We start from the raw sequence: 22,290 nt of genomic DNA, 5'->3' as shown, positions 1-22,290 counted from the left end.
CTTTGGAGCTTAATTTTAGAGCCTGTCGATTACAAGCCTAATAAACCACCACCAAAATGCAAGCCAAGTCAAGTCTTCTTGACTCTGTTCGGCCTACTTGCAGTCGGATGGCCTTCTCATTTCGGCGGTAACGGTTCAGGTCGGGCGAGTAGGACGGCCATTCCCCCATAGCATTCGATTGAAATGACATGGATGACAGGGAGGAAAAATGTACATGAGACAAAGCTCAGATGCCGGTTATGTGCACGATGAATAATTGAAGATGCTGAGGAAACGGGCATATTGGAGGAAGACAGTTGCGCCTCCAGTCATGTTTCGTCATGCGATCCGTTGGGTCTGTAGGTATTCCATGCTTTCGCTGCCGTTAGTGCATCAACATCGAGACGTAACTAATCCAGTGCCTGCCGCTCAAAGTGTTCGTGTTTGTTACATTTACTGTGGAAGATGGTGCCCTGGGGCGATTGAGGCGTGAGGGCACCGTTGGTCCATGATAGTTTTACTCACGTGCCCGCACCAATTCGGCTGCGACGGCCACGCCCACCCACATGACATTAATTAGAGCTGGTTTGTTTTATTTCCCCCTGCCGTTGGTGCGGATTGCTTGGTCTTGTGCTGCTACTACTACTAATAGCCCGCCGCCGTTTCGCCATTGCTGGCGCAGCCATCGGCTGCAGCCGCCGCAGCCGCCGCAGCAGCCGCCCTCGAGATTGGCAAGAAGAGGCCACGCGAGCCATGCACCGCCGACACAGATCTATTACTGGTACCTTTTGCGCCTGCTTTGCATGACACTTTTTCGTTTTTGGGTTTTGTCCTGTTTTCCAGTTGTCCAGGGCTTGCAAGTTGCCCGAGCACGGCAATTTGGAAGCGCTGGTTTAACACCAAAGCACACTATTAACACCTGATCCGGTAGTGGTTTGTTTCTTGACTACATCGGCGCTCTTCAGCGGGTACTCGCGAACGTCGGCGCTTTTGTACCATAGCTGTCTGGCTTCCATAGGGATTTTCGTTTTTTCTGCTCTGGGACTAAGTAGCTGGTTGATGAGCCGGTGCAGGACATGCTTTGCTAGTGCCGCTGCAAGACACTACCACATGCGGCGCTTTGTATGTAAGGTTTTCTTCGACGAATTGCAGTTGATTGTGCAGGATGAACATGTAGCTTCGCCATCTCTATTGGCATTCCACTATGCCAGCTTTTTCTTAGCCTCTTCGAGCCATCAAGGCATCGCTCTTTCCCTGTTCCATCCAAGAATCCATTCCAGGTTAAAATTGACCTCATTTTCGCGTTTTCCGCATCAACTTCACACACACGTGTTCACCCTGCACATGAAGAAGACCGCTTAATTCCATTTTATTTATCACTGCTTGAACATATCAAAACCGACCACGTACAATGTAAGCCGTTGACCTGAATCTGGATGAGCACAAGTTCCAAACAGTGTAAATTTCCAAATTACTCACGCTGTATTTGTAGAGAGAGAGCCGAACTGCTACCTTATTGAAGTTGTTAGCATGTTGTGAGAGGCTGTAGGCATTTGCTTAACCGAGAGACATCGGAGTGACCAGCTCAACTCATTTGCTGCTTCGTCTTGCGCGTGATATTCGGCAGTTACAAGTTGTGTCGTGCTCTGCTCACTGAACTGGGGAACCAATTGAGTTTCAATTTTCGTGCCCAAAGTCTTGCAAACTCTGCTATATGAAGCGGTTGGAGCAAAAAGTGTATACATATCAGTTTATGAAAGAGAAAGGCAAAAAGTAACCCAGAACAGCAGCAAAGATGTAAGTGGAGTACAAAGGAAAGTTTCCCTACAAGGGAACCTTGAACATGTAGCTCCACCTACTCTCTGGGCTCCGCCTACCAAACTTAATGAATACAAGGCCATGAGCATTTTTACATTTCCTAAAGGTGCTAATCGATGTTTCTTTCAATTTTCTGTTGAAATCAGGGCGCAAAATGGTTTGCTTTAGTGCAAGTAGCGTGAGCTTAAGATCGCATCGAGAGGACCATTTGAAAAACGGTGCAGCCACATATCGGAGGAGGTGATCTACTTTGGAAGCTCACCTCCTCATTTCTCCAGGCAACCCTTTTTATATCCAACCGTCTGAGCATTGGCCCCAAAAGACAGCTTGTAACTGTAGAGTAACGTTTTGAACAAGATCACGCCAACATGTGTGCGCTTTCCTACAACATTGAGCTTTGAACTAAACCCGACAGCTTTTCGCTACGAAGGCTTTCGAAATTTGCACGTCAATGTCTAGCTTTTAGTGCGCCGTTAACATGTTAGGTCATTTAGGGTGTTCTCTGGCGCAATGGACGATACTGGATCTCGCAACATTCTAGCAACGACACCGCCGATACCGTTTAATCTGTATCTCGTCTGAGACCGGTCTGCGCTGGTTGGTCTCAGACGATGGGCCAGATGTTGTTTTTTTCTCATTTTTCTTTAACATTGTTCGTTTTTTTCTGTTGTTGATTTGTACACGACAGCGACAGTGGGTAGTGATCGCTGTTGCCGTAAATCTAGTTACTTTGATGTAGACTAATCTAATGTTTAAGACGTTTCAATGTTGATAATAACCCGACATTTGGGGTGCCGTAGATTCCTGCATTCGTGGGGCATTTATGGCACCGCCGGATGCTTAATTGTTTGCTGTCCCACGAGGCGCAGGACTGTCGAGCTAATTACTTGTTCTGTTTCAGATGGACATGAAATCTGTTGGATCGTTTTATTACGACAACTTTGTAAGTATCAGCCAGAGTTTACTATTTTTTTTCCTAATAAATTCAAAAGGGACACGTATTGTACACGACAAAACTACTGACAGACTCCAAACACTAACAAACAACACAATGACATGGTTTTATAAATGGAGACTAACGCCAAACGCGACAAAAAACCCACTTCTGCTCACGAACCACAGACTCAACGCTTGACTATTGTTCATTTAGAAAAACATGAGAACCAATTTTTCCAAAAATTTGTCAGGCAAAACTGAAACCAAACAAGACGATGACTTTTGTTTCACTTTACAGAAATAATGTTGCTCTGTTCGTGTGGCAATTTGCAGATTTGCGGCAACTTGGGTTGATTTTTGGCAAATTTTAAAAAAACTAGCTTGATTATTGGAGTCCCCTACAATAACTGCAGACGGCCAAACGACCACACCTTGAGATCACAATCGACCACAAACTCAAATTCACTAAACACACACGAAAGTTGGCAATCGGTCTTTCTGCCCTTGTTTGGTACACATGTGTCTTAGCATAGCTTATTCTAAAATTAATTCCTAACACTCGTATAAATTAATCAGCTATAAAAAAAATAAAAAAATAAAAATTCGATATATATCGAAAGGGAAGGGGAGTGTTTCTGCGTAGGCCTGTGTAACACTGTGTTGAGTTGTTGCCGTTACTGTTGCAGCGCCGGTGCGTTGGGTTAACTCCTAAAAATGAACTGAGTTACACAGGCCTACCCCACTCCGAGCAATAGTAGCGCTTCCTTAAATCTCTACAAACAACACCTCCAAGGGAGTGTTTGTATGCAATGTCTTTCTGGATGACCCGCTGAAAAGTTGCTTGGTTTTCAGGCGTTCCCCGCCGGCATGGTGCCCTACAAGAGACCTGCGGCCGACAAGTCTGGTGTTCCAGTCTACCAGCCCAACGCTACCACCTACCAACAACTAATGCAACTACAGCAGCCGTTCGTACCCGTGTCATGTGAGTATCCCACCTCGCCTGCCCCACCCCCCTCCTCGACTGCTTCGCCATCGATTCCGGAGGCGGCTGCAGCTGCGCACCCGGCGGGCGGCGCCTCGTTGCCGGCCGTGTCAATGGCGATGACATATCAGTTGCAGCAGCCGGCGCAGCAGCCGCAGCCGCCTCCCCTGCAGCCGAACCAGTTCAAGAAGGAGGCCGATCCGCAGATTTCCTTGCCCGCTTCGGTTACCACCACCGCCTCCTTGAACAGCTTACCGGCACAGTCTGTCACCGTGTTTCACGATCCGGCCGCTCTGGCCAAGGAGGTCGCACAGCAAAATTACGCGAAAGCGGTCAAACTGGCCGCGATGAATCAATCGCTGGCCAACTCGCAAATGAGCCACCTGAACCCGCTTAACTATACCGGGGTGGCGTTGAACAAGCAAGCTTTGAGCATGCCTCCGCCCGCTATGCGCTACGCCAACTTGCCTCTGGGCTTCGGCGCATCCAACGCTGGGTTGAACTTGGGACTGGCCGCGCATCCCTACTCCGCTGCTTTGGCGCAACAGAATTTCTTTAACATTGCGCGCCCACCCCCGGCCGCCACGCCTGCCGCTTTCCAGTTCAATCCCTACTCGATCATGAGGCCGGGCGCGTACGCCAGTGCGCCCACCACCGGCGTTTCGGCTGCGCCCATGATCAGTGGCGGGCTTTTGGGCGCGCAGTACCCCACTGTGACCGTTTCGGCCGCCCCAATGACCACAGTGTCGCCCTCTGCGGCCAGTATTGCCGCCGCCGCTGCGCAGAACAACAACAACGTTGTCATGCAGCCGTTCAAGAAGCTGAAGACCTCCTAGGTCCGCTTTCCCGTTGATGTTTTCGTTGGTTCTCCATGTTGATGTGTTTTTTACTATCTTTTTGGTATAAAAAGTTGTCGCCTGTGTTTTGCCATGTTTGTTCTTTTATCAAAATTTTCGTGTTATGTATTATTATGTTATATTTTTATCTGGTAAACGTTAATGGATCTAGTCAAAAATAGTGGTTTCAAGCCCGTGCCGGTAGGCGAGTGCCTCGATACTGTGATACCCTCACATCCCGCTATTCGCACCGCTAACAACGTTCTCTCTCCCGCTCCTCCTCTATCATCGACCACTAATCCCCATGCAGTTGCATTTTATTTGATTTTTTGGTGGATAAGTTAGGCTGGTTGTAACTACCTTGTATTGTGTAAACGGTTAAGCTACAATATTGTTCCCAGTTAACTTGCATGAACAGGATTTATACATACGTATTTGATTTAATACCACTTGAGAGCCTAATTGAATTGCATGGTAGAGTTTATAAGCGTATCTGTTAGAAGTGCCATTTTTTTCGAGTTTCGTAGTTACTTGTCAACCGGCCCAAAAAGATCCGCCTCGCCCACTCGCTCCCTGCCCAAGGCCATAAAGTCAGCTCTGCTAGTTCCTTCTAGCACTTCTAGAACGCCCCGCTTCCATTCCCCTAGTCATCACCACCTTTCAATGTTTAGAGCTTTTAGAGCCTCCATTCTTACAACTTACTAACACTATTTGCAAATGATGGGTGTTTTATTTGGTGACCGTCTCTCTGTATGTGTGCGAGTCGCTTCAATTTCATGTTTCACTGTGTCAGTGAGTCCGCGCTTCATGACACCCTCTATATCTCTATATTCGATAAAATGTGTGTGACATACGTGGATAACTTCAAGAAGTTGACAGTTATTTGCAGGAGCGACTGTGTGTGCGCAGATCGCTGGACATGCACTGCTGCCAGATTTCTGATGTTTTCTCCAGTTATCATTATATTCATGGGTTTACTACCCTTTGCACATTTTGTTTTGTGTCAACAGCAAACTTAATTTCAATAAAACGGCTCCACAGTGCTATTCGCTGATCCATTTGAAAACTAAAATATTTAAGTCATTCTCCGCCCTGAGGATGACTTAAATATAGTCGAAACATCGGTCCATGAAAAAATAGTGTTTTATTTTTAACATTGAGTAACGTTCAATTAAATTTCCGTGACCACGTATAAATGTATTAATCAACGAAAAAATAACAAGAGACAAAACAGTTTCGAAATGAACCAGTTGGCCCCTCCATTCGAATGATTCTTTTCCTTCAAGTTTCGGTACAAAATGAAAAAAATTAATGAAAGATAAACCATCACCCTGTTTATTGACAATTGCGAATAGCAAAGTGTCTTAATTTCGTCAATAATATTGAAAACTGAAAATGTTTCAATTCCTTTCCACTTTTTGTTTCTTCAAATTTGCTGATCTAACAATTACATGTCATAATAATAAGGATTGATCAGCGTTTCCAGATTGTACGGTCATACAAGTTAAAAAACTTGCACACTTTGTCATTAACATCAGCCTAGAAGAGTGACTGACTACTCGACTAATGTAGCTGAAATTGAAGCATGCAGAGTGAAATTTGAAACACATAGACAGATGAATAGTGGTGGTGTGCTTGCGCGTTGACTTTATGGCCGGCTGTCGAACCGGATTTGAGCTGCATGGGGCTTCTTCTGACTGTCTTGCATGGTCCGCAGGAATCGACTCATTAACACAACCACACTGGGTGGTAAATTTAGGGGGCTGCTTCGTATGGGATGAATTGGTATGTCGAGCTGAATCTTTTTGGGTTTGGATTAGTATGTACTTCTAAGGACACGACCAAATTGTATAGTTTGACACAGTAGTAGAGTCTTTTGTGAAGTTGGGCCGACGGTCTGGACCTGAATTCGTATGTGTTCGGCAAGACACTGGCTCGTTTCGTTCCTATTTTAATTAACTGTAAACGTTCAGACTTGTAGCCGGAACGGCTGTTGTTATTTGGTCTTCCTGTGTTCGATCTCCAAGCACAAAATGTAGCACCTGCGTTAATCGTGTCGTTTCAGTTAAATCGCTAAGTTTGTATGTGGAACAAATGTTTAGGCTTGGTTTTAGTGCAATTTTCGTAGATTTCCAGTGCTGATCGGGCACGTTCCTGTTCAAGTTTTAGCGAAATCCGTATCTTGTAGTCGTCCGGCAAGCTGGAAGTCTACTCAACCAAATCAACAGCTGTAAATATCTGACTGTTTTAGAGTTGTTTGTTTGTAACGAGTTGGCGCCAAATATTTGTTCTGTGTGCAACGTAGTTCCATATTTTTACCTTTGTAAGATATAGGCTAGAGTTTAGAAATGGTACTTTGATGTATTATCCTATAATATTAAACATGTGTCTTACTAGTTAGCATTTAATGATAAAGAAGATGATAATTTACTAGTACGGACCCGTACGCCAAGTTGTGATGCATGTAATCTAAATCATTATATTAATAAGTATTTGTCTATTTGACTTTAGATAAACATATGAAGATATTCGAACACACTAAAAACTATATAAACGTTGCATTTTTAAGTAGGATTACTATGTTACTAGGCAGGATAGTACTAGGCTATCGCTAGTAGCTCGTTTTGTTTTTTGGTAAAGGCCGTAATTATTGAGCTTTGGACGACCCTACTCGACTTGGACTTCCGATTGCATGCTTACCAATCAACAACACATATTTGTCTTAGTGCTTGTGCTTTTTAACCCTCATGGTTCTTTGCTTATTCAGTGTGATATTATCAAGCGCGTCCGGCTATCGCGTTTCCTTCCAGCATGGGCCCTCAAGTCTCAAAACCTCTTTAAACCGTTATCGAGTTAATATTAGCTGTTCAAGTTCAGAGCGAAAATGAATTCAAACCGCCCCCTTTGCTCAATATGTTGGTCAAATTTACGCAAACTGAACTTGCTCTTCAAACCAGCAATTAAACTGATCTCCAAGTTTGCTTCAATCGTTTTGGACTCGAAGGTCACTGAGCTGCTTTACACGTTATTTTTGCAATCATTCTAGTCTTACATAGAATGTTGCATATTTGGAAGCCGTTGCAGTAAATTGTTGATTCTGAAGCTGTTGATGTTGGATTTTTTTTTTGTAAAAAGACGCTCAATTAATCGGCTGTTGCAATAACTTATGTAAACTCGGGCGAAAATTTAACTGTCGGGCCATTTTTCCATCTGAAACTGCTGCAGTTCAAGCCATCAAATGAGACTTTCTTGGACGTAAAACCGATTTTTCTAATGTCCATTACGCAGAAAAAAAATATTTTAAACAGTGCCAGTTCGCGAACTATAGAATTGCCACTGTTGTTGCACTATTTAAGAAACTTAATCAGAAATGACCTGATGTAATTCGACGCGTAACTTGAAGTTAAATCAAATAAACTTTTCAGGTTTTTCGTTCGCAAAAACTGTCCAAATTGCGCTCAAAATCACTGTAAGTCGCTTAAGCAGCCGTTGCAATGAGTTATTTACACAACATCAAGCTGAGATTGTCGAAAAAGTCACTTTCTGGGGCATTTTGGCCGAAATTCAAGCGACTTCTTTAGGCACCTTAAGTAATGCCGAAAGGTTTTCCGTAAATTTCAATAATGCAATTAAATGCAATAAATCACACAAACTGAAGCTTAATATATCCTGAAATGCTTTTTTGCCTCAGTGTTGCAAAAGCAATCAACATTGATCGCAAAAATGAAATTTTCATGGCCGTAAAAGACTTTTGTGCCAATTTGCCACAGCAAAAAATAAATTATTGCAGTCTTTCAAAGAATGCCAGTGTCTTGGCTTCTCATAAAATGCCAATTGTTGTAATATATATATACAACCCATTTAATCAGATTTGAAACATGAACTTTTCACGGTTTTTTTCTGGAAAAAACACTGGATTTTTGAATCCTTTCCCTTTGAAGTCGTTGAATCAGGCATTGCAATAAATTAATTGCCTTTTGGGTCATTTTTTTGCCAAAACCAAAAATATTTCTATGCGCGCCTAAAGTAATTCTAACCTCCAGTTGCAGCATTTAACGTTAAAATTACCTTTTGCTTCAGAGTTGCAAAAAAGCCATCGACATTCTTTAAACTGAAGTTTTAGGCGCTGTAAAGACGAAGTTTTTTGTGCCAATTGACTGAAAATTTTAAACAAATTTGAAATATTTTTATCAATGCCGTGCGCTTTCTGTAAAATTGCCACTTGCAACAAATCCGCTCTAAATGGATTATTATCCAAGAGATCGATCAAGAGGCTCTAAACTAACGAGATTTCTGGGGCGTTTTTACCAAAATTCAAATTATTTTGTTAATCGCTTTAAATGAGTATTGGCTCGATCTAATAAACTTGCAAATGCAAAAAGCCACAATATTGTTAATTTTGCAGCTTTCTAAGCCGTAAAAAACCCATATTGGGGCAGAAAATTGAACCAGTGCAATATTTGGGTGCGTTCCTAATAAAATTGCCACGCGAGCTCAAGTTGCAATATTTGAGGCCACTTGCCTAACCGGACCTGGCATCTGGTGATTAAAACTGAAGCTTGATTTGACACGGTTTTTGCGAAAGTACTGAAACTGGATATTCGTTGATAGTTCCAGTGGGATAATAAAGAGCAGGAGAGAAGGAGTTGAAAATTGAGCAAGAAAATGTTGAGTGTAATAGTCCAAGTTGAGGTTGAGGCTCGTTGAAATGCTGAATGAAGTGCGCGTAATCAGCTGCCAGCCACCTTAAACTCGACTTACAATAATGTAGTGCCTTTAGGCTGCTGATCACGCTTAGCTAAAGAGGTGTGGGTCACATTTGCCATTTTAGTGTTACAAACAGTCCCCTTATTTTTTTCGTAAAATTGATTATTGATTTTAATGTGTACCGTATTGTTCTAATCCTGAGGTGTATGTATTATCACTGCTACTATTTGTAATAATAATGCTTGAAAATGCATGATATTTGTTTTATTAATCATTTGCTTATTATTTCAACTACCTATCGACAACGTTCCCGATTATTTACTTTATGTTTCTCCTTGCACTCCTCTATTTGGGAGAGTCGACATTTGCCGGTGCCGCTCAACGCTTTTTTGGCTCTTAGTGTCCGCGGGGGATTCAGAGCTCTGAGATAGTTTGACTCTGCATTTTATTTTTTGTGATTGTTTAATTTGACGATGTAAACCCATACGCTTCTCACATGAACCAACTTGAACTAACGCTTGGTAGTCCATCAACAATCGCAATCAACTTAAACAGTTACTCTGTTGCTGTTGGGAAGCTATGCCTACTATACGAGGCGCGCCCAACCGATGCAGTCCTGGTAGCTGCATCTGTTTGGCGCGCGGCTCTTTCACTTTTTTTTATTTTGTAAAATATCGAATGCTCACTTTGTGCCTGTCCGGCGATTCTACTCCCTAAACGCTACATAGAGGAGTTGTTAGCTGACTGATGTTGTTTTTTCAGGTGTCGCTGAATTACCGATACTCAGTAAGTCCTTACATATTTCATAATTGCTTGTCGCCGCTTACTTAATGATAATAAAACAGATCAGTTAACAGCGGTGTAAACGACGCCAATCTCTGTCTCTCATGCCATAGCTTGCCAACTAGCAAATCGGAGCTTTTCTGAGCGCAAAAAGTAAAGTGTGGGAATCACAGCACGTTCAATCAGGTAGTGGCGGTGGCACCTTTTACTCTCAAACACACTTATTTCCCCAATAATCACGCTTTTGACGAACAGTGAAACTTTCCGGATCAACAGAACCATCAAGGGGTTCTGATTATGAAGTTACACGGTGAACTTTTTTCCAGGGTCTTTAAGTTGGAAGGTACTTTTTTTCGGCCTAAAAGTTTCAAAGTTTCACAATTCTGTTATGGACCAAATTGTTCCCAAAAAAAGTTTTTGCCATCCTGCGATCTAAATTTCCTGCTGTCTAAATGTCTCCCCAGTTTGTTTCTGAGTTTTTTTCTTGCAGCCTAAAGTGTGGACGTTTAAGTCATTTTATACACTGTGGGCAAGTTTCTCTCTCAATGATCCTCAAGTATTCACTTACATTGATTTTTTCAATTGGCTCATGTTAATAGTTTTGAAGTTATCCGATTTGAGACGCCAAGTTTCATGTTTGGAGGCTTCTTTCAATACCTTAAAATCCTCATGAAAAATCCCGAAATTTTAGCGATACTTTTCAGTTTAAAGTCAACACCAGCACAAGTTATCTTAGTTAGTCTCTGAAAAATTGAGGGGTGTTCGAAACAGAAGGAGAATTGGTCAAAATCTGCACTAAACCTTTATCCACAGTGCGTAGAATTTTCAACCTGGCGAATTTTAGGATGTTGAAGTTATGGACTTTAATGGGCCGAGTTGCACGTTTGGACGTTTCTTTCGTTGCAGCCTGTTAAGCTTGAATGTTTCCGAAAAATCAGCTAAACTGGGATTTTCGTGATATTTTGCGTGTAGTTTCATCCACTTTATACACGCGAGCAAATTTTTCTTAGCTTGCTTCAAAAAAGTTCAAAAGTTTCTGAGTATGAGTGAAATTGTTCACTCGTGCTCTCATCCTTCATCTGCAAGGAGTAGAAGTTTCGTTTTAGCAACTTTTTTGGTTTTATAGCTAGAAATTTGATTGCGTTCAGGCATTTGGCCAACGATACCTTGAAATGTAGTCTGAACCTTTTTGTACAGGGTGTGCAAATTTAAGCTCGATATCTCGGCAGGTTTTTCTGATTCCTTGTAGAAGTTTTTTGAAGTTTGGACTCTCTTCAAACATGCACGATTTTATGTGAATTTTTGCTCCACTTTCAACTTGGAAAAACCGTGAAAAACTCATGAATGAAGAAAAACCTCCTATTACTAAGCGCAAATTTAAAATGCATATCACAATAAGCACCTGTTTCGGTCCAACGTCTGTGAAATATCAAGAGCTGTTTGAAAAAAAGGGAAAAAATGAGAGTAAAAATCTGGCCACCGCCATGAACTTGAACGAACGGAATCAGACTGAGGCTGGCGAAGATGAAACTTCGCTGAAATTCTGGCTTCAGCTTGTGTAATGTGCAATCGACTGCTCATCTGTATAGACCGTTTTCCTTAACCGTCTTCTGAAGCACTCACTCTAACCTTCTGAGTCTCCAACGGCGCGAGTCGAGTGGTGGCAGCCTATTGGCTGCAGCCGCTTCCTCTCCGCGCTCAGAGCACATTGCACAACGTCATCTCCTATCTAATAACCTGGATAATCGGGTGTTGCTTTGCCAGAGTTTCTTCACCGATTAGCGGCTAAGACTGGGAATATTTTCAATTGTATTCGCATATTCAGCCAAGTAGCCACGTTCCCAGTTTTAGTGATCATTGGGCAATAATGGGTTGTATATTTGAAACTATGTGACTTATATTCTATGTAGCGGTAGGTATTGTTTGACCACACACCATTGGCGTGCTTTCTCGACAATTTAATTAGGCTTATCCGCTACCAAATGGTTGCCGAGTACGTAAACTAACTGATTTAAGTAAAAGTGTGGATATTAGTGGCCGAGAATTAGCGTAGTACTTAGTTGTACTTGGCCACGTCTCATTTGTGCATGTCCTAGAACCGTTTTATCAATGCCCATATGCTTGGGGACAATTATTATTGGCTCAAATAAACCGTAGCTTGTAGTGTAAGTAAAGTATACATTTTGATCTCGTTGATATACATACATACATATATGATTTACCTATGATCTACCCATATCTAATATGTTATGTTTGCAGAATTCCAGCCGCATAGACTAATTGTAGCAACGCAGATTTGTCCCACACACATTGTAACAGCTTGTTTCCTTCTCATTATTTACAATTCTTTAATATCCTATTTTAACAGTACCGACCGCTTTTGCTTTAGGAGATCCCATTTCAGCTACTCTATTTTAGGTAGATTTCCAGTTGTAAGTAATCCTATTTTAACTGTTGTTTTTCGCTTTTTTCTTTCTCACCTCATCGATTTGATGGTTTGATTATTGTTTTCAAATACTTGTCGATTTTTGCCATTGGGTAACGGTCAGAAGGATGTCGGATCAATCATCGCACAATCTCCGTGTGAGTGGAACAGAGCCGAATTTTTCGTGTGTGTGTGTCATAGAATGAGATGAAACGCCCCAGAAGTAGGCGGGGCTAAATTTATTAAGTGCCCCAGCTTGGATGATCGCTAGCAAAGCTAGATTTTGAATCGAGCAGAATGAGACACATTAACATTTAATTATGAGAAGCGATATTTGCATAACTTTTTTTTTAACTAGAAAAAGTTTCCTTTCCGTACTGGCTAAAGGCTGCAATCCAAAGGACATCCTTCTGAACATCGCCCAATCGAACCGTAGGGAATGACGAATCAATTTGATTTGCTTTTCTGTTTCATGCTTGCCCATGTCTGATTTGCCGCGTCCACCACTGTCTCTCTCTCACACACGCATTTCCCACTCAAATTGTGCGGTGTTTCTTGGGACTGGGGGACACGCCCCCTTTTGACATTTCTGTCGTTAATTTGCTCGTTTCCGTTACGGTGACCGAACCGATCGATCGCGTCTGCTTTTTCCAAACCGAAACAAACTCATACATACATGGTGGTGTCTGGTGGGTTCAATTACTTACTCGTACTGGCTGTGTAACTCGTACTGTTGTTACTGGCTGCGATGCTGCTTCTTGCTGATGCACAAAATCTCTGCATGATGACATTAGGCAATGGCGCGCCATCCAACGCCCCATTTGTGATCTACACTGACGAGCAAGGACAGGTATTCACGTTGTTTAACTTCCTGTGAGCTGTACTACATAACCTAAATGCCTCTTAAGTAGTAAGTAGAGGGATGTGTTGCCAGATTTACGTTACTTACTAACCGGCTGGCGCCGTCCCCCCACCTAATGGCAATGTAGAACAGCTGGCATGAACCTCTGATTGGCTAACAAGTTACAATGCTGTTGCTTTTAATGCGATTCTTGCCTTAATCATCCCCACTTATAACAATCATGCTGCTTCCGATTGATGTCACTCACTCACTTGATTGATTGGGTGTTCCGAAATGGGCCCGTTTGCTGCTGATTTAACACAGTTTCAGTTCCGGAACACCCGGTGGTCCTTAGCATTGTAGCTTGTTCGGTTTGTGGCACAGTGACTAAAACTGCGCAACTCCAACCCCGAGCTTTGCTCGGCTTAAACGCAATCTCTGTTATGATCAAGCTTTACTTAACTAGTGATTTGTGTTTTATTTTCAATCTCTCTCTCTCTCTGAATGCTCTATTTTAGGACACGCTTTTGATTTTGCCAATTGTTTAGCATTCTAGTGAAGATTTTCAAACATTCTGCATGAAATACACCGATCAAGACTCCGCTTTTGGTTTCGGCCTCTTTGCTGCCATCAGCTTGGACTGTTTTTATAATTTTTTTTTATAGATTTAACAGGCGATTCCGTCGGATTTCTGACGGTCGCTAAACCAAATATGAACGACGACTTTGTCACTTGCTTGAGGAAATTCGACTGAATCGCTGCATTCACACACTCAGTCCCAGATGTCCTTTGTCCCGGCTTCGAATGATTTTTCGTTTTTTTTTTTTTGGCTTTTTCAACATTGATTTTGTCGTGCTGCAGAATGATTGAATTATCTCTAACCGGCCTCACTCACCGGCGCATAATCTGCACCAGTGCCATTAAAACGAAAAAAAAAATATATGGAAACAAACAAACGAGCAACAACCGTTTTGTCAACCAACTAAGTTTAATTGTTCTGTTTCGCAGTCGTGTTTGGTCTGTTCACTAATAGTGTTGTGTTTTTTCAGTTACTGGACACCCTCCCGGTGTGCCAAGATTTTAATCGTGGCCTTTGCACCCGGCCAACTTGCAAATTTGTACATCTACAGGAAGGTAAGGCTCTCTTTACACTTTTTAGGCTCATTTGTTGAACTTTTTTCTGCTTGGAGGGGGTTTCAGGCCTATTTGCTCTCATCAGCCTGAAGACTCACACTTTTTCGCAAAAAAACCTTCAGAGATGCGCGAAGACCGTTTCCAAATATTAACAGTACATTTGAACGTTGGCTTCAAGCCTAATTTCCAAAAAAATCAACGCGTTTTGAAGATTCTACGTAAAAGTGACTTCACCGTCACCCCTGACGGATGTGACAAAAATGACAAGCTGTAACGCAGTCGATTTAGACAGTTTTAAGGCTTGTTCAGACAGTTGCGCAGCTAAAACTTTGATAGTCAATTGTCGGTTTTAAATGGAAATTCTTGATATTTTTGCGTTCTCCCACCGAAAATTGTTTGTGTTTCTAGTCGGTGCCTTTGACATGTGTCAAAGACGCACAAGATACTAAATGTCGAATTTTACCACTAAAAACTGAGATTGTTGATTTGCCGCAGCGACAGCAACTTAGATTCATGTTTTTTAAACAGTTCCGGGTGTTCTCACCTAAATGGCGGCAATTAAATGAGCAAATTGGCATCTGTGACAATGTTGACAGACTAGAAAATGTCAACTTTCAGCAATAAAAACTGAAACAGTAGACTTTGAGCGACGCAGCAGCATGCGTTCTTTGTTTTTAATAGAATTGCTGGACATTTGCTAGCGTTTTATCCTAAATATTCAAAGCCAAAAGGTGACAATTAAATGCCCCAACCTCGACATACGTCAGAGTCTCGACAGATTACAAAATGTCAAGTTTCAGCAGTAAAAAGTTGGATAGATGGCTTTGAGCAACACGGCAACATGAGTTCTATGTGTTTAATATAATTGTAAGAGATTTCCAAGTGTCCTAACCTGAATATTCCAAGCCAAATGTTGACAATTAAATACCGCACCCTTGGCAGATGTCACAGTGTTGACAGATTACAAAATGTCAACTTTCCCCAGTAAAAACTGGCATAGAAAGCTTTGAGCGAAAGAGCTACGTGGGGTCGATGTTTTCAATGGAACTTTATGGTTTTTCCGGGTGTTCTAACGTCCAATTGGCACACAATCACTACCCAAACTTTGACACTCGTTGGCAGGTTACAATGTCAACTTTTTTGACAGTTAAAGAGTTGTTGTGGTAAATGTTGGTGTATTTTGCAGGAGACGGAGTTGAAGTGATCGAGAACCGAGTGGCGGTTTGTCGTGACGCGGCCAAAGGTCAGTGCAGCAGGAGCGCCTGCAAGTACTACCACATACCTGTTGCGCTGCCCCCCGCCCCCGTAATGGCCGCCCTCTCCTCCTACCTGTAGTAGCCACAACGACTAACACCGAAACCTTATTTATCATAATATGTTTATATATTGCATAGACGTTTTTATTATACATTATATACATATTGGCCGTTGAATTGGCCAATCAAACAGATGATATTGTTTTCTAATGATGGATAGATTCGGTTTCTTAGCGACTAGACGATTTTGTGAGCGTGTGTGCGAATTGTTTGTGAGCGAACGAATGAGTGAGCGCATGGTTCTTTCCGGACATCCAATTGACCGTTATATTCTAAAATTTAGGCGACAATCGGACGGAAATTGCGCTCCGGTTGCGCGATTAGCTGTTTAACTAACACGGTCTTCACTCTGATGTCACATAAGGTGTAACGACGCGCTTAGTGTACAGTAATGTTGTAGGGAAATCGCCTCAAAAGAACAACGACTTAAAATGGCCGTCGGTTGGTTACACTGACTGTCAATGTCAAATCAGTTAGATGGCGGCCAGTGACGCTTGAGTCACCATTTTTGAATCGTTCTTCCTCTGAAGCAGGTTTCCGTTTTGGGAGATATTCGATTGGTTGCCAGTTTACACTGTGATCCTCTTTTACTCATCAAGGCCATCGAATCAAATGCACCCTAATTAAATGTTCCTAAATGTCAAGCTTTAAAGTCAATGACTGTCTTACCTTGTATAGACTGAAGCGTGTCCGCATCTCCACCTCAGTCGATGTCCAGTATTCCTAGAAATACAATTAATTAACAAAAAAAGAACAACGGTTTTACGTCATAAGTCAGCTGGTCTTGGTCTAGTCAAGACAACACTGATAACTCGATATCTCCCAGTAAAGAGAAGATATTTTTACAAGTTCCTCATTAAGCATTTAGGACTGTTTTAATACGTCGATGGTATTAAAGGGCGAGAGAGTTGCGCCACGTGTGATATCGGGTTGTTTGAGTGAATGTGTATATTTTTGTGTTCGGTCGGCAGAGGGCGCATGTCCTGCGCTGCCACGCTGGTGGGATTTACAAGGTGATGCCATCTAGTGTCGAGCAAAACAGACATGTTCAGTGTGCTAATGCGGACATGCGCCCTTAGGCAGGCTTCCTGTACATAATGAAGTAGGTCATAACGGACAAACTCGCATAAGGGAGTTACTTTACTCATCTTATATAGCGTTCTAAAGTTTACTAGGTCTAACAAATTATTCTAACAAACTCGTTACATTTATATTGTAAATTATACAAAAATCAACACACATCGATAATAATATTATATTGGTAGTAGCATATTTGTCTCTTTTTTGTCACAACCAAGAAAACGGTACCAATCAAATGTTAAGGAATAATTTAGTTTGTCGAGTAGAGCAGCTTTTAGCGCGTTCACACGAACTCACCACCGACGAACCAGTTCAGCTTCGTTTTTTCGGTTCGATTTTGTTCATTTTTCTCCCGCCCCATGCACTTACACGCCATCACAGACAAACATGCTACTATATATGGTCTTTCCCTTTAATACCATGATATAGAGTGAGAGCTTCCATGTCAGAGCGCAGGTCTCTGCTTTGCTTGTAGTGCGCAGCATCATTTGCTCGGTTTTGCCTCTATGTTGGGTTATGCGCGTTCAATGCCTCTACCTTCAGCCCACCCATCTTGTTTCCTGCTTCTGCTGCTGGAAATCCCGTGACATGCGCATTGAACCGATTCCTGTTCGAAACTTTTGACATTTCACTCACTAAATCGTGGCGTTTTTTTGCGTGTTGATCACCATCAAGCAGGGACCCAGTTTAAGAAAAATTTACCAAAACTATTTTTTTTATCTTCTCGCGTCTTCTACTTGCTAAGTACTTTTGTCATTTTTTTTACTTTTTCCATCGGGTTGATATTGACTCACTAAGTGCACCTGTGCACCTCACTTAAATTCAATGACATTTTCCTGACGGTGTCAATATGGGCTGTCAAATATTTAGTGATTTTTGGGTTGTGTTGATTAGTTTAGTGAGTGAGTGCTCAGTAGTGATTGAGGCAATTTTCGCACTCACTAAATTTTACGTGTATCGAAGTCTGGTCTAGTTGCAAAAATACTGGCCAAACTCGATTTCAAAATTCAACCATTTCCAACTCACTAAATTCCTATCTAGAGTGATGAAAGTGAGTGACTGGACGAAGTCAGTAAATTTTGTTGGGTCAGTTTACATCGGTTTCCTGACCAGGGGAGATAAATACGCAAAAAAACACCGAACTCACTAAATTTCCCGCAATGTAGTTTCCAAGCTGACGAATCCAGTAACGTGTTCCGTCCATGTTTCACGTATGATTGAGTAAATTGAATGGTGCGCATGTCACAGATCCGGCACAACCCCGGGGTGATTTAGCCCAAACTGTCGCTTGAGTAAACCAGTTCGTACCAGCTTAGGACGTGTCCGAAACGTTGAGCCAGCAGGCTTTTAACGACGACAATCAATGGACGCGCCCCCATTCTGAAGCGAATTTTTCCCCAAATGCGATCGATTTCCTGGACTGGTCGATGTTTTGCTGATGATTCCAACTAACCTTCTCTAACTAATAACTCAGTTCAGTTTGTGCAGTTTATTCATAATGTAAGCGGTGACTCCACTGTGATAACTTTATAAATATTTACGTTTACGTCTGTGGTTTTAGCGTTATGAAATTGGACAAGTTTGGATAAATCATCCGCTGTCGGCTTCTGCAGGCCGCTGATTCGTTTAGATTAAGTTTGTTGAACGGGCAAGCGATAGGCCCTGTGGAGGCCGGCGATACTTTTAAGTAGTACCAACTAAGTGTAAACCTACCCAATGCTTGTATATGATTATTATTACCGTAGCAGGCTGTGGTGCGCGATTGGCAATTGCTGATTGGCCCTCAGCCCCAAAGTGGGCGGGGCCTACCAACTGTAACGCCTCCACAGCCCTTTAGTAGTTGGTAGTTAGCGTATAAGCATTTTTCTTAACCCGTATTGTATTGTTATAAATTATATTGCATGTGTCCCTAGTTCCGATATTATCTATTCTATATTTACATAGTGAATAGAGTTAGCTTTAACCCCGTAGCTTGTTATTTACGCTTGATGCAATTAAGGCCAGTTTTCGCATTCGGCGGAAACCAGCCTTTACAACAGTTTCACATCCCCACCCACTCTATAGCCTCTTGACTTTGTGCTTTCGCTTTGTTTAATTTTATTATTTTTAATTTTTCTCTCTGTTTAATTCCAATCGCTGTCATGACAATTAATGTGTTTGTTTGGCGAAACTGGTTGTTTGGCTTCCACTTTTTCGACGATTCGTACCAAATAAGGAAATTTTGTGATTCTTTCATGTTTATTTTAATTTTTAAATTCGTTTGTGATTTTTATTGTACAGTTGTTGTTGATGGTAAATAGAAAATGTTTTTGACGTAGATCCTGATGTCAGAAGTCCTTTTTGCGGTGTCGCTTGTACAATTACGCAGTGGCGTAACGACCGGGTAGCGCTTTCACTCTTCGCTGATGGGGTGAAAAATGCAAAAAATGTTTCGAATTTAGTGGAAAACCTGCTAATCGAGATTTCCCTACTSTCTGTTTATGCGCTGATGTGGTCATCAAGCTAAATAGTCCACTAAAATTCGTCTTCAACTCACTAAATCACTTTGAAATTGACGACTGCACTTACGAAAGTGGTTTTATGCAYTTTTTCCAGYAGAAAATTGTGCCTTTTCATCAGATTGAACTCACTAAATTCTCCCTTCAAGTAGGTGTCCAAAAGCTAGTCGTTTGATCGACAGTCACTCACTAAGTTCTCCCAGATTGCAAGAAGTAAAAAATACAGAAAAGAACAATTTAAAGGACTAGAAATGCGAGGTTTTTTCCAGCTTTGAAGTCTTGAATAACTCACTAAATTTATGGTTCTTTTTCCCGATAAAAACTCATTTTCYGGTGTAAAACTSAATTAAATTCGCCTCTAACAAAATGCTCTCTCAATTGTGTTTTCACGCATTATTTTGCGTTKCCTAAATCTGAAATTAAMATTTTTTGCTGGCATTTTCTGGAATGCTCCAGATGGAAAGCTGTTGAAATTGCGATCGAAAAAATGCCTTTAAGCAGTTGCAAGGGACCCCATCAGACGGAGGTGAAACTATGTGCTGCGCTGTTGTGAGTTTGTAGTTGGCATTTTAGAACTAACGCTACTTTGCTTCGCTTTCGGCTACGCATACTCGGCTTATCCCCAGCTTAGCTGACAGGAAACAATAACTAAACACTCTGTTGGAGTCGTACAACGCGCTTCTTTGGTTGTTTCTATTGTTATACATGTATAAGGCCCAGGTCAGTTGCCTGGAAATTTCTACTAGAGTAGTAGTGCGTGAAAATTATTATATTTTTATATGTTTAACTGTTTTTGTTTGAAGATTTTATAATATATTTCTTTCTTTTTTTTGTTATACTGTGTACGTTGGTAACTGACTATGGCGAGTTGGTGAGATTTCTTACTCTTAAACTAAGCATCGACCTGAATAGAGAGAGGTCCTTAACCTAGTTGTTGTTATTGATCTATTTTTAGGACATCCGAAATTGAACACAGAGTGATCCTAATGTGAGCCACATGAAAAAGGACTTTTTACCCTTTTCCCTCTACCGTCACCCCTCTATCCCCCATGTAAATAAAGTGGCTCATTTTATTTTTTCATTTAATCAACAACAATTTTGTGATATTTTTAGTAATGATTGTTATTTAAGTCACATCACGAGGCAAACACTGTTTTGCTAAAAAGGCCGCTGGCAAATGGATCGGCACTGAGTTGCTCCATTTCTCAACGGAACTGTTAAGTGGATGCTCAGCAGCGCAGTGGTGCGCCGCTTGGCGCATCAATGCGCCGCTGACCGAGTTAGTTTTAGGAATCTATCTACAATAATCCTGGAGAAAGGCGAGGCGCGTTCAGCGACGAGAACGAACGCTAAAAGTTAACAGATTATTTTTGGAGAAATATAAAATTTATGATTGTATGATAAATATATAGAATATAAATATATTAATTGTCACTAAAGATGTATGCATGGTATTTAGGATTCGGACCCACTGTATCGGCCAGTTTCCTTCTTCTCGCTGAACGCTCGGCATCCATGTGGGGGCGAGAACTCGACTCCCCCCACTTGGATGGCCCGGTTGTGAAGGTACAGTGAACTGATTTGATAAAGTGTGTGATTATGAACCATTTCTAAGAATGTTGCCGACTATCCTTGCCTCTCGAACTTTATATCGATCAGCATCAACAGCAGGATCTGTGTTATATTGATTTTGTGCCATAATCTCAATAAACCTTCTTACTCTCCAACCGAACGTCCACACCCCAAGTAAACCCTCTTAGTTGCTGTCATTTCTACCCATTGTAGTCAAACATTTTGTCAAGTTCCCACGTTCACATTTTGTCTTATAGACATGATTATTGATATACTATTGTTTATTAATTATTAATATGTAATAAGGATAAACTAATGATGTGATGATGATCAGTAGATCATACAACAAGGGGCTTTTAGGCCCTCATTTTCTGAATATAGTAGAGATAATAAACCATTATGTGAAACTTTCTGCAGTTTTATTGAAATCCTCCCTGATTCCACTCTAGAGTGGCAACTTAGCAACGTCGCACGGTGTAAAAACTTTGAATGAGTCCAAGCAAACTGCTGGCTTGGACACGAGAAATTTCAAAATTGTGCGCGAAACAAATTGGAGAAGACTCGCTTTAGATTATTAATAGCAAAAGTTGAAATTTGAGCAAGTTGCACGTTGACGATTTTTTCATTGGCGGAATATCGTGTATTTTAGTTATAAAGTTGATTTCAAATCCGACTTAATATTAGTTTCAGTCAGTCAAACTGCTTAGTGTTTTTCCTACATCAATCTTCTCGATTTCGTGCACTTGACGAATCCTATTTTTGAAAAATATAAACGTTTTTTCATAAAATGTGTGCCTTGTGACAACACTGCGCGGCGTAGGTACTGGTGAGAGGTTCAGTCCGAAACACCGAGTGGCTGTTTTTTAAGGCCCAAAATTGCGCACAAAAAAAATGCAAAAGATTCGCTATTGGCAAGCCTGAAATTTTACCAATTTAAGCATTTTTTTGATGATCTCTGGGTGGTTTGTCTTGAAATCGTTGCAAAACGCCGCCCTTTTAGATAATCTTCAAATTGCTTTAAGAAACTACTCGATTTGCGCTTTAGGGGCTAATTTAAATACTTATTTTTAACAATTTCAATCAAGCTAGTTTTATATTATAACTAATGTAAAACTTGCGCTTCTACAAAAATATAAAAATGTCGGTTTACTACCTACTCTTGATAAAACAATCGCCACCATGTAACCACCCGATTTTCAAGGAAATTTCGAAAAATAAACAAAAATTCTCGCGCAACTGAAATTTTGGAGTCTTGAACATTTGCGCTCTTTCTACTAAAATGCAAAATTCCACTTTATTATCTCCCATTGATAAAATTTGATAAATTTTCGGAAACAATTATGCCCAAATAAAACACCAACTTTTGACGTAAAATTTAAAAAT

General features: G+C 41.3%; 1 protein-coding gene across 11 annotated transcripts in view; it reads left to right on the top strand.

The window, feature by feature from the left end:
* Positions 1 to 21,314, top strand: part of LOC109537553 (protein muscleblind) — a 153,081-nt gene extending 131,767 nt beyond the window's left edge. For 4 of the 11 annotated variants that reach the window (XM_048662547.1, XM_048662541.1, XM_048662544.1 and 1 more), the window contains 6 exons: positions 632 to 760; positions 2,699 to 2,740; positions 3,586 to 3,715; positions 10,021 to 10,044; positions 14,357 to 14,441; positions 15,628 to 21,314. In XM_048662547.1, the coding sequence (XP_048518504.1) occupies positions 632 to 760; positions 2,699 to 2,740; positions 3,586 to 3,715; positions 10,021 to 10,044; positions 14,357 to 14,391 (360 nt within the window). In that variant the 3' untranslated portion in view covers positions 14,392 to 14,441; positions 15,628 to 21,314. The remainder of the gene's footprint in view (positions 1 to 631; positions 761 to 2,698; positions 2,741 to 3,585; positions 3,716 to 10,020; positions 10,045 to 14,356; positions 14,442 to 15,627) is intronic. The other 7 variants (XM_048662545.1, XM_048662548.1, XM_048662550.1 and 4 more) reach the window with 4 other exon arrangements.
* Positions 21,315 to 22,290: the final 976 nt, after the last annotated feature.

This window comes from Dendroctonus ponderosae, unplaced genomic scaffold (genome assembly GCF_020466585.1).
Source record: "Dendroctonus ponderosae isolate FM_Combo_2020 unplaced genomic scaffold, Dpon_F_20191213v2 Dpon_F_20191213_11, whole genome shotgun sequence".
In the NCBI taxonomy this organism is placed as follows: domain Eukaryota; kingdom Metazoa; phylum Arthropoda; class Insecta; order Coleoptera; family Curculionidae; genus Dendroctonus; species Dendroctonus ponderosae.
Note: the sequence above shows the minus strand (reverse complement) of the source record. Positions and strands in the feature narration are given on the sequence as shown.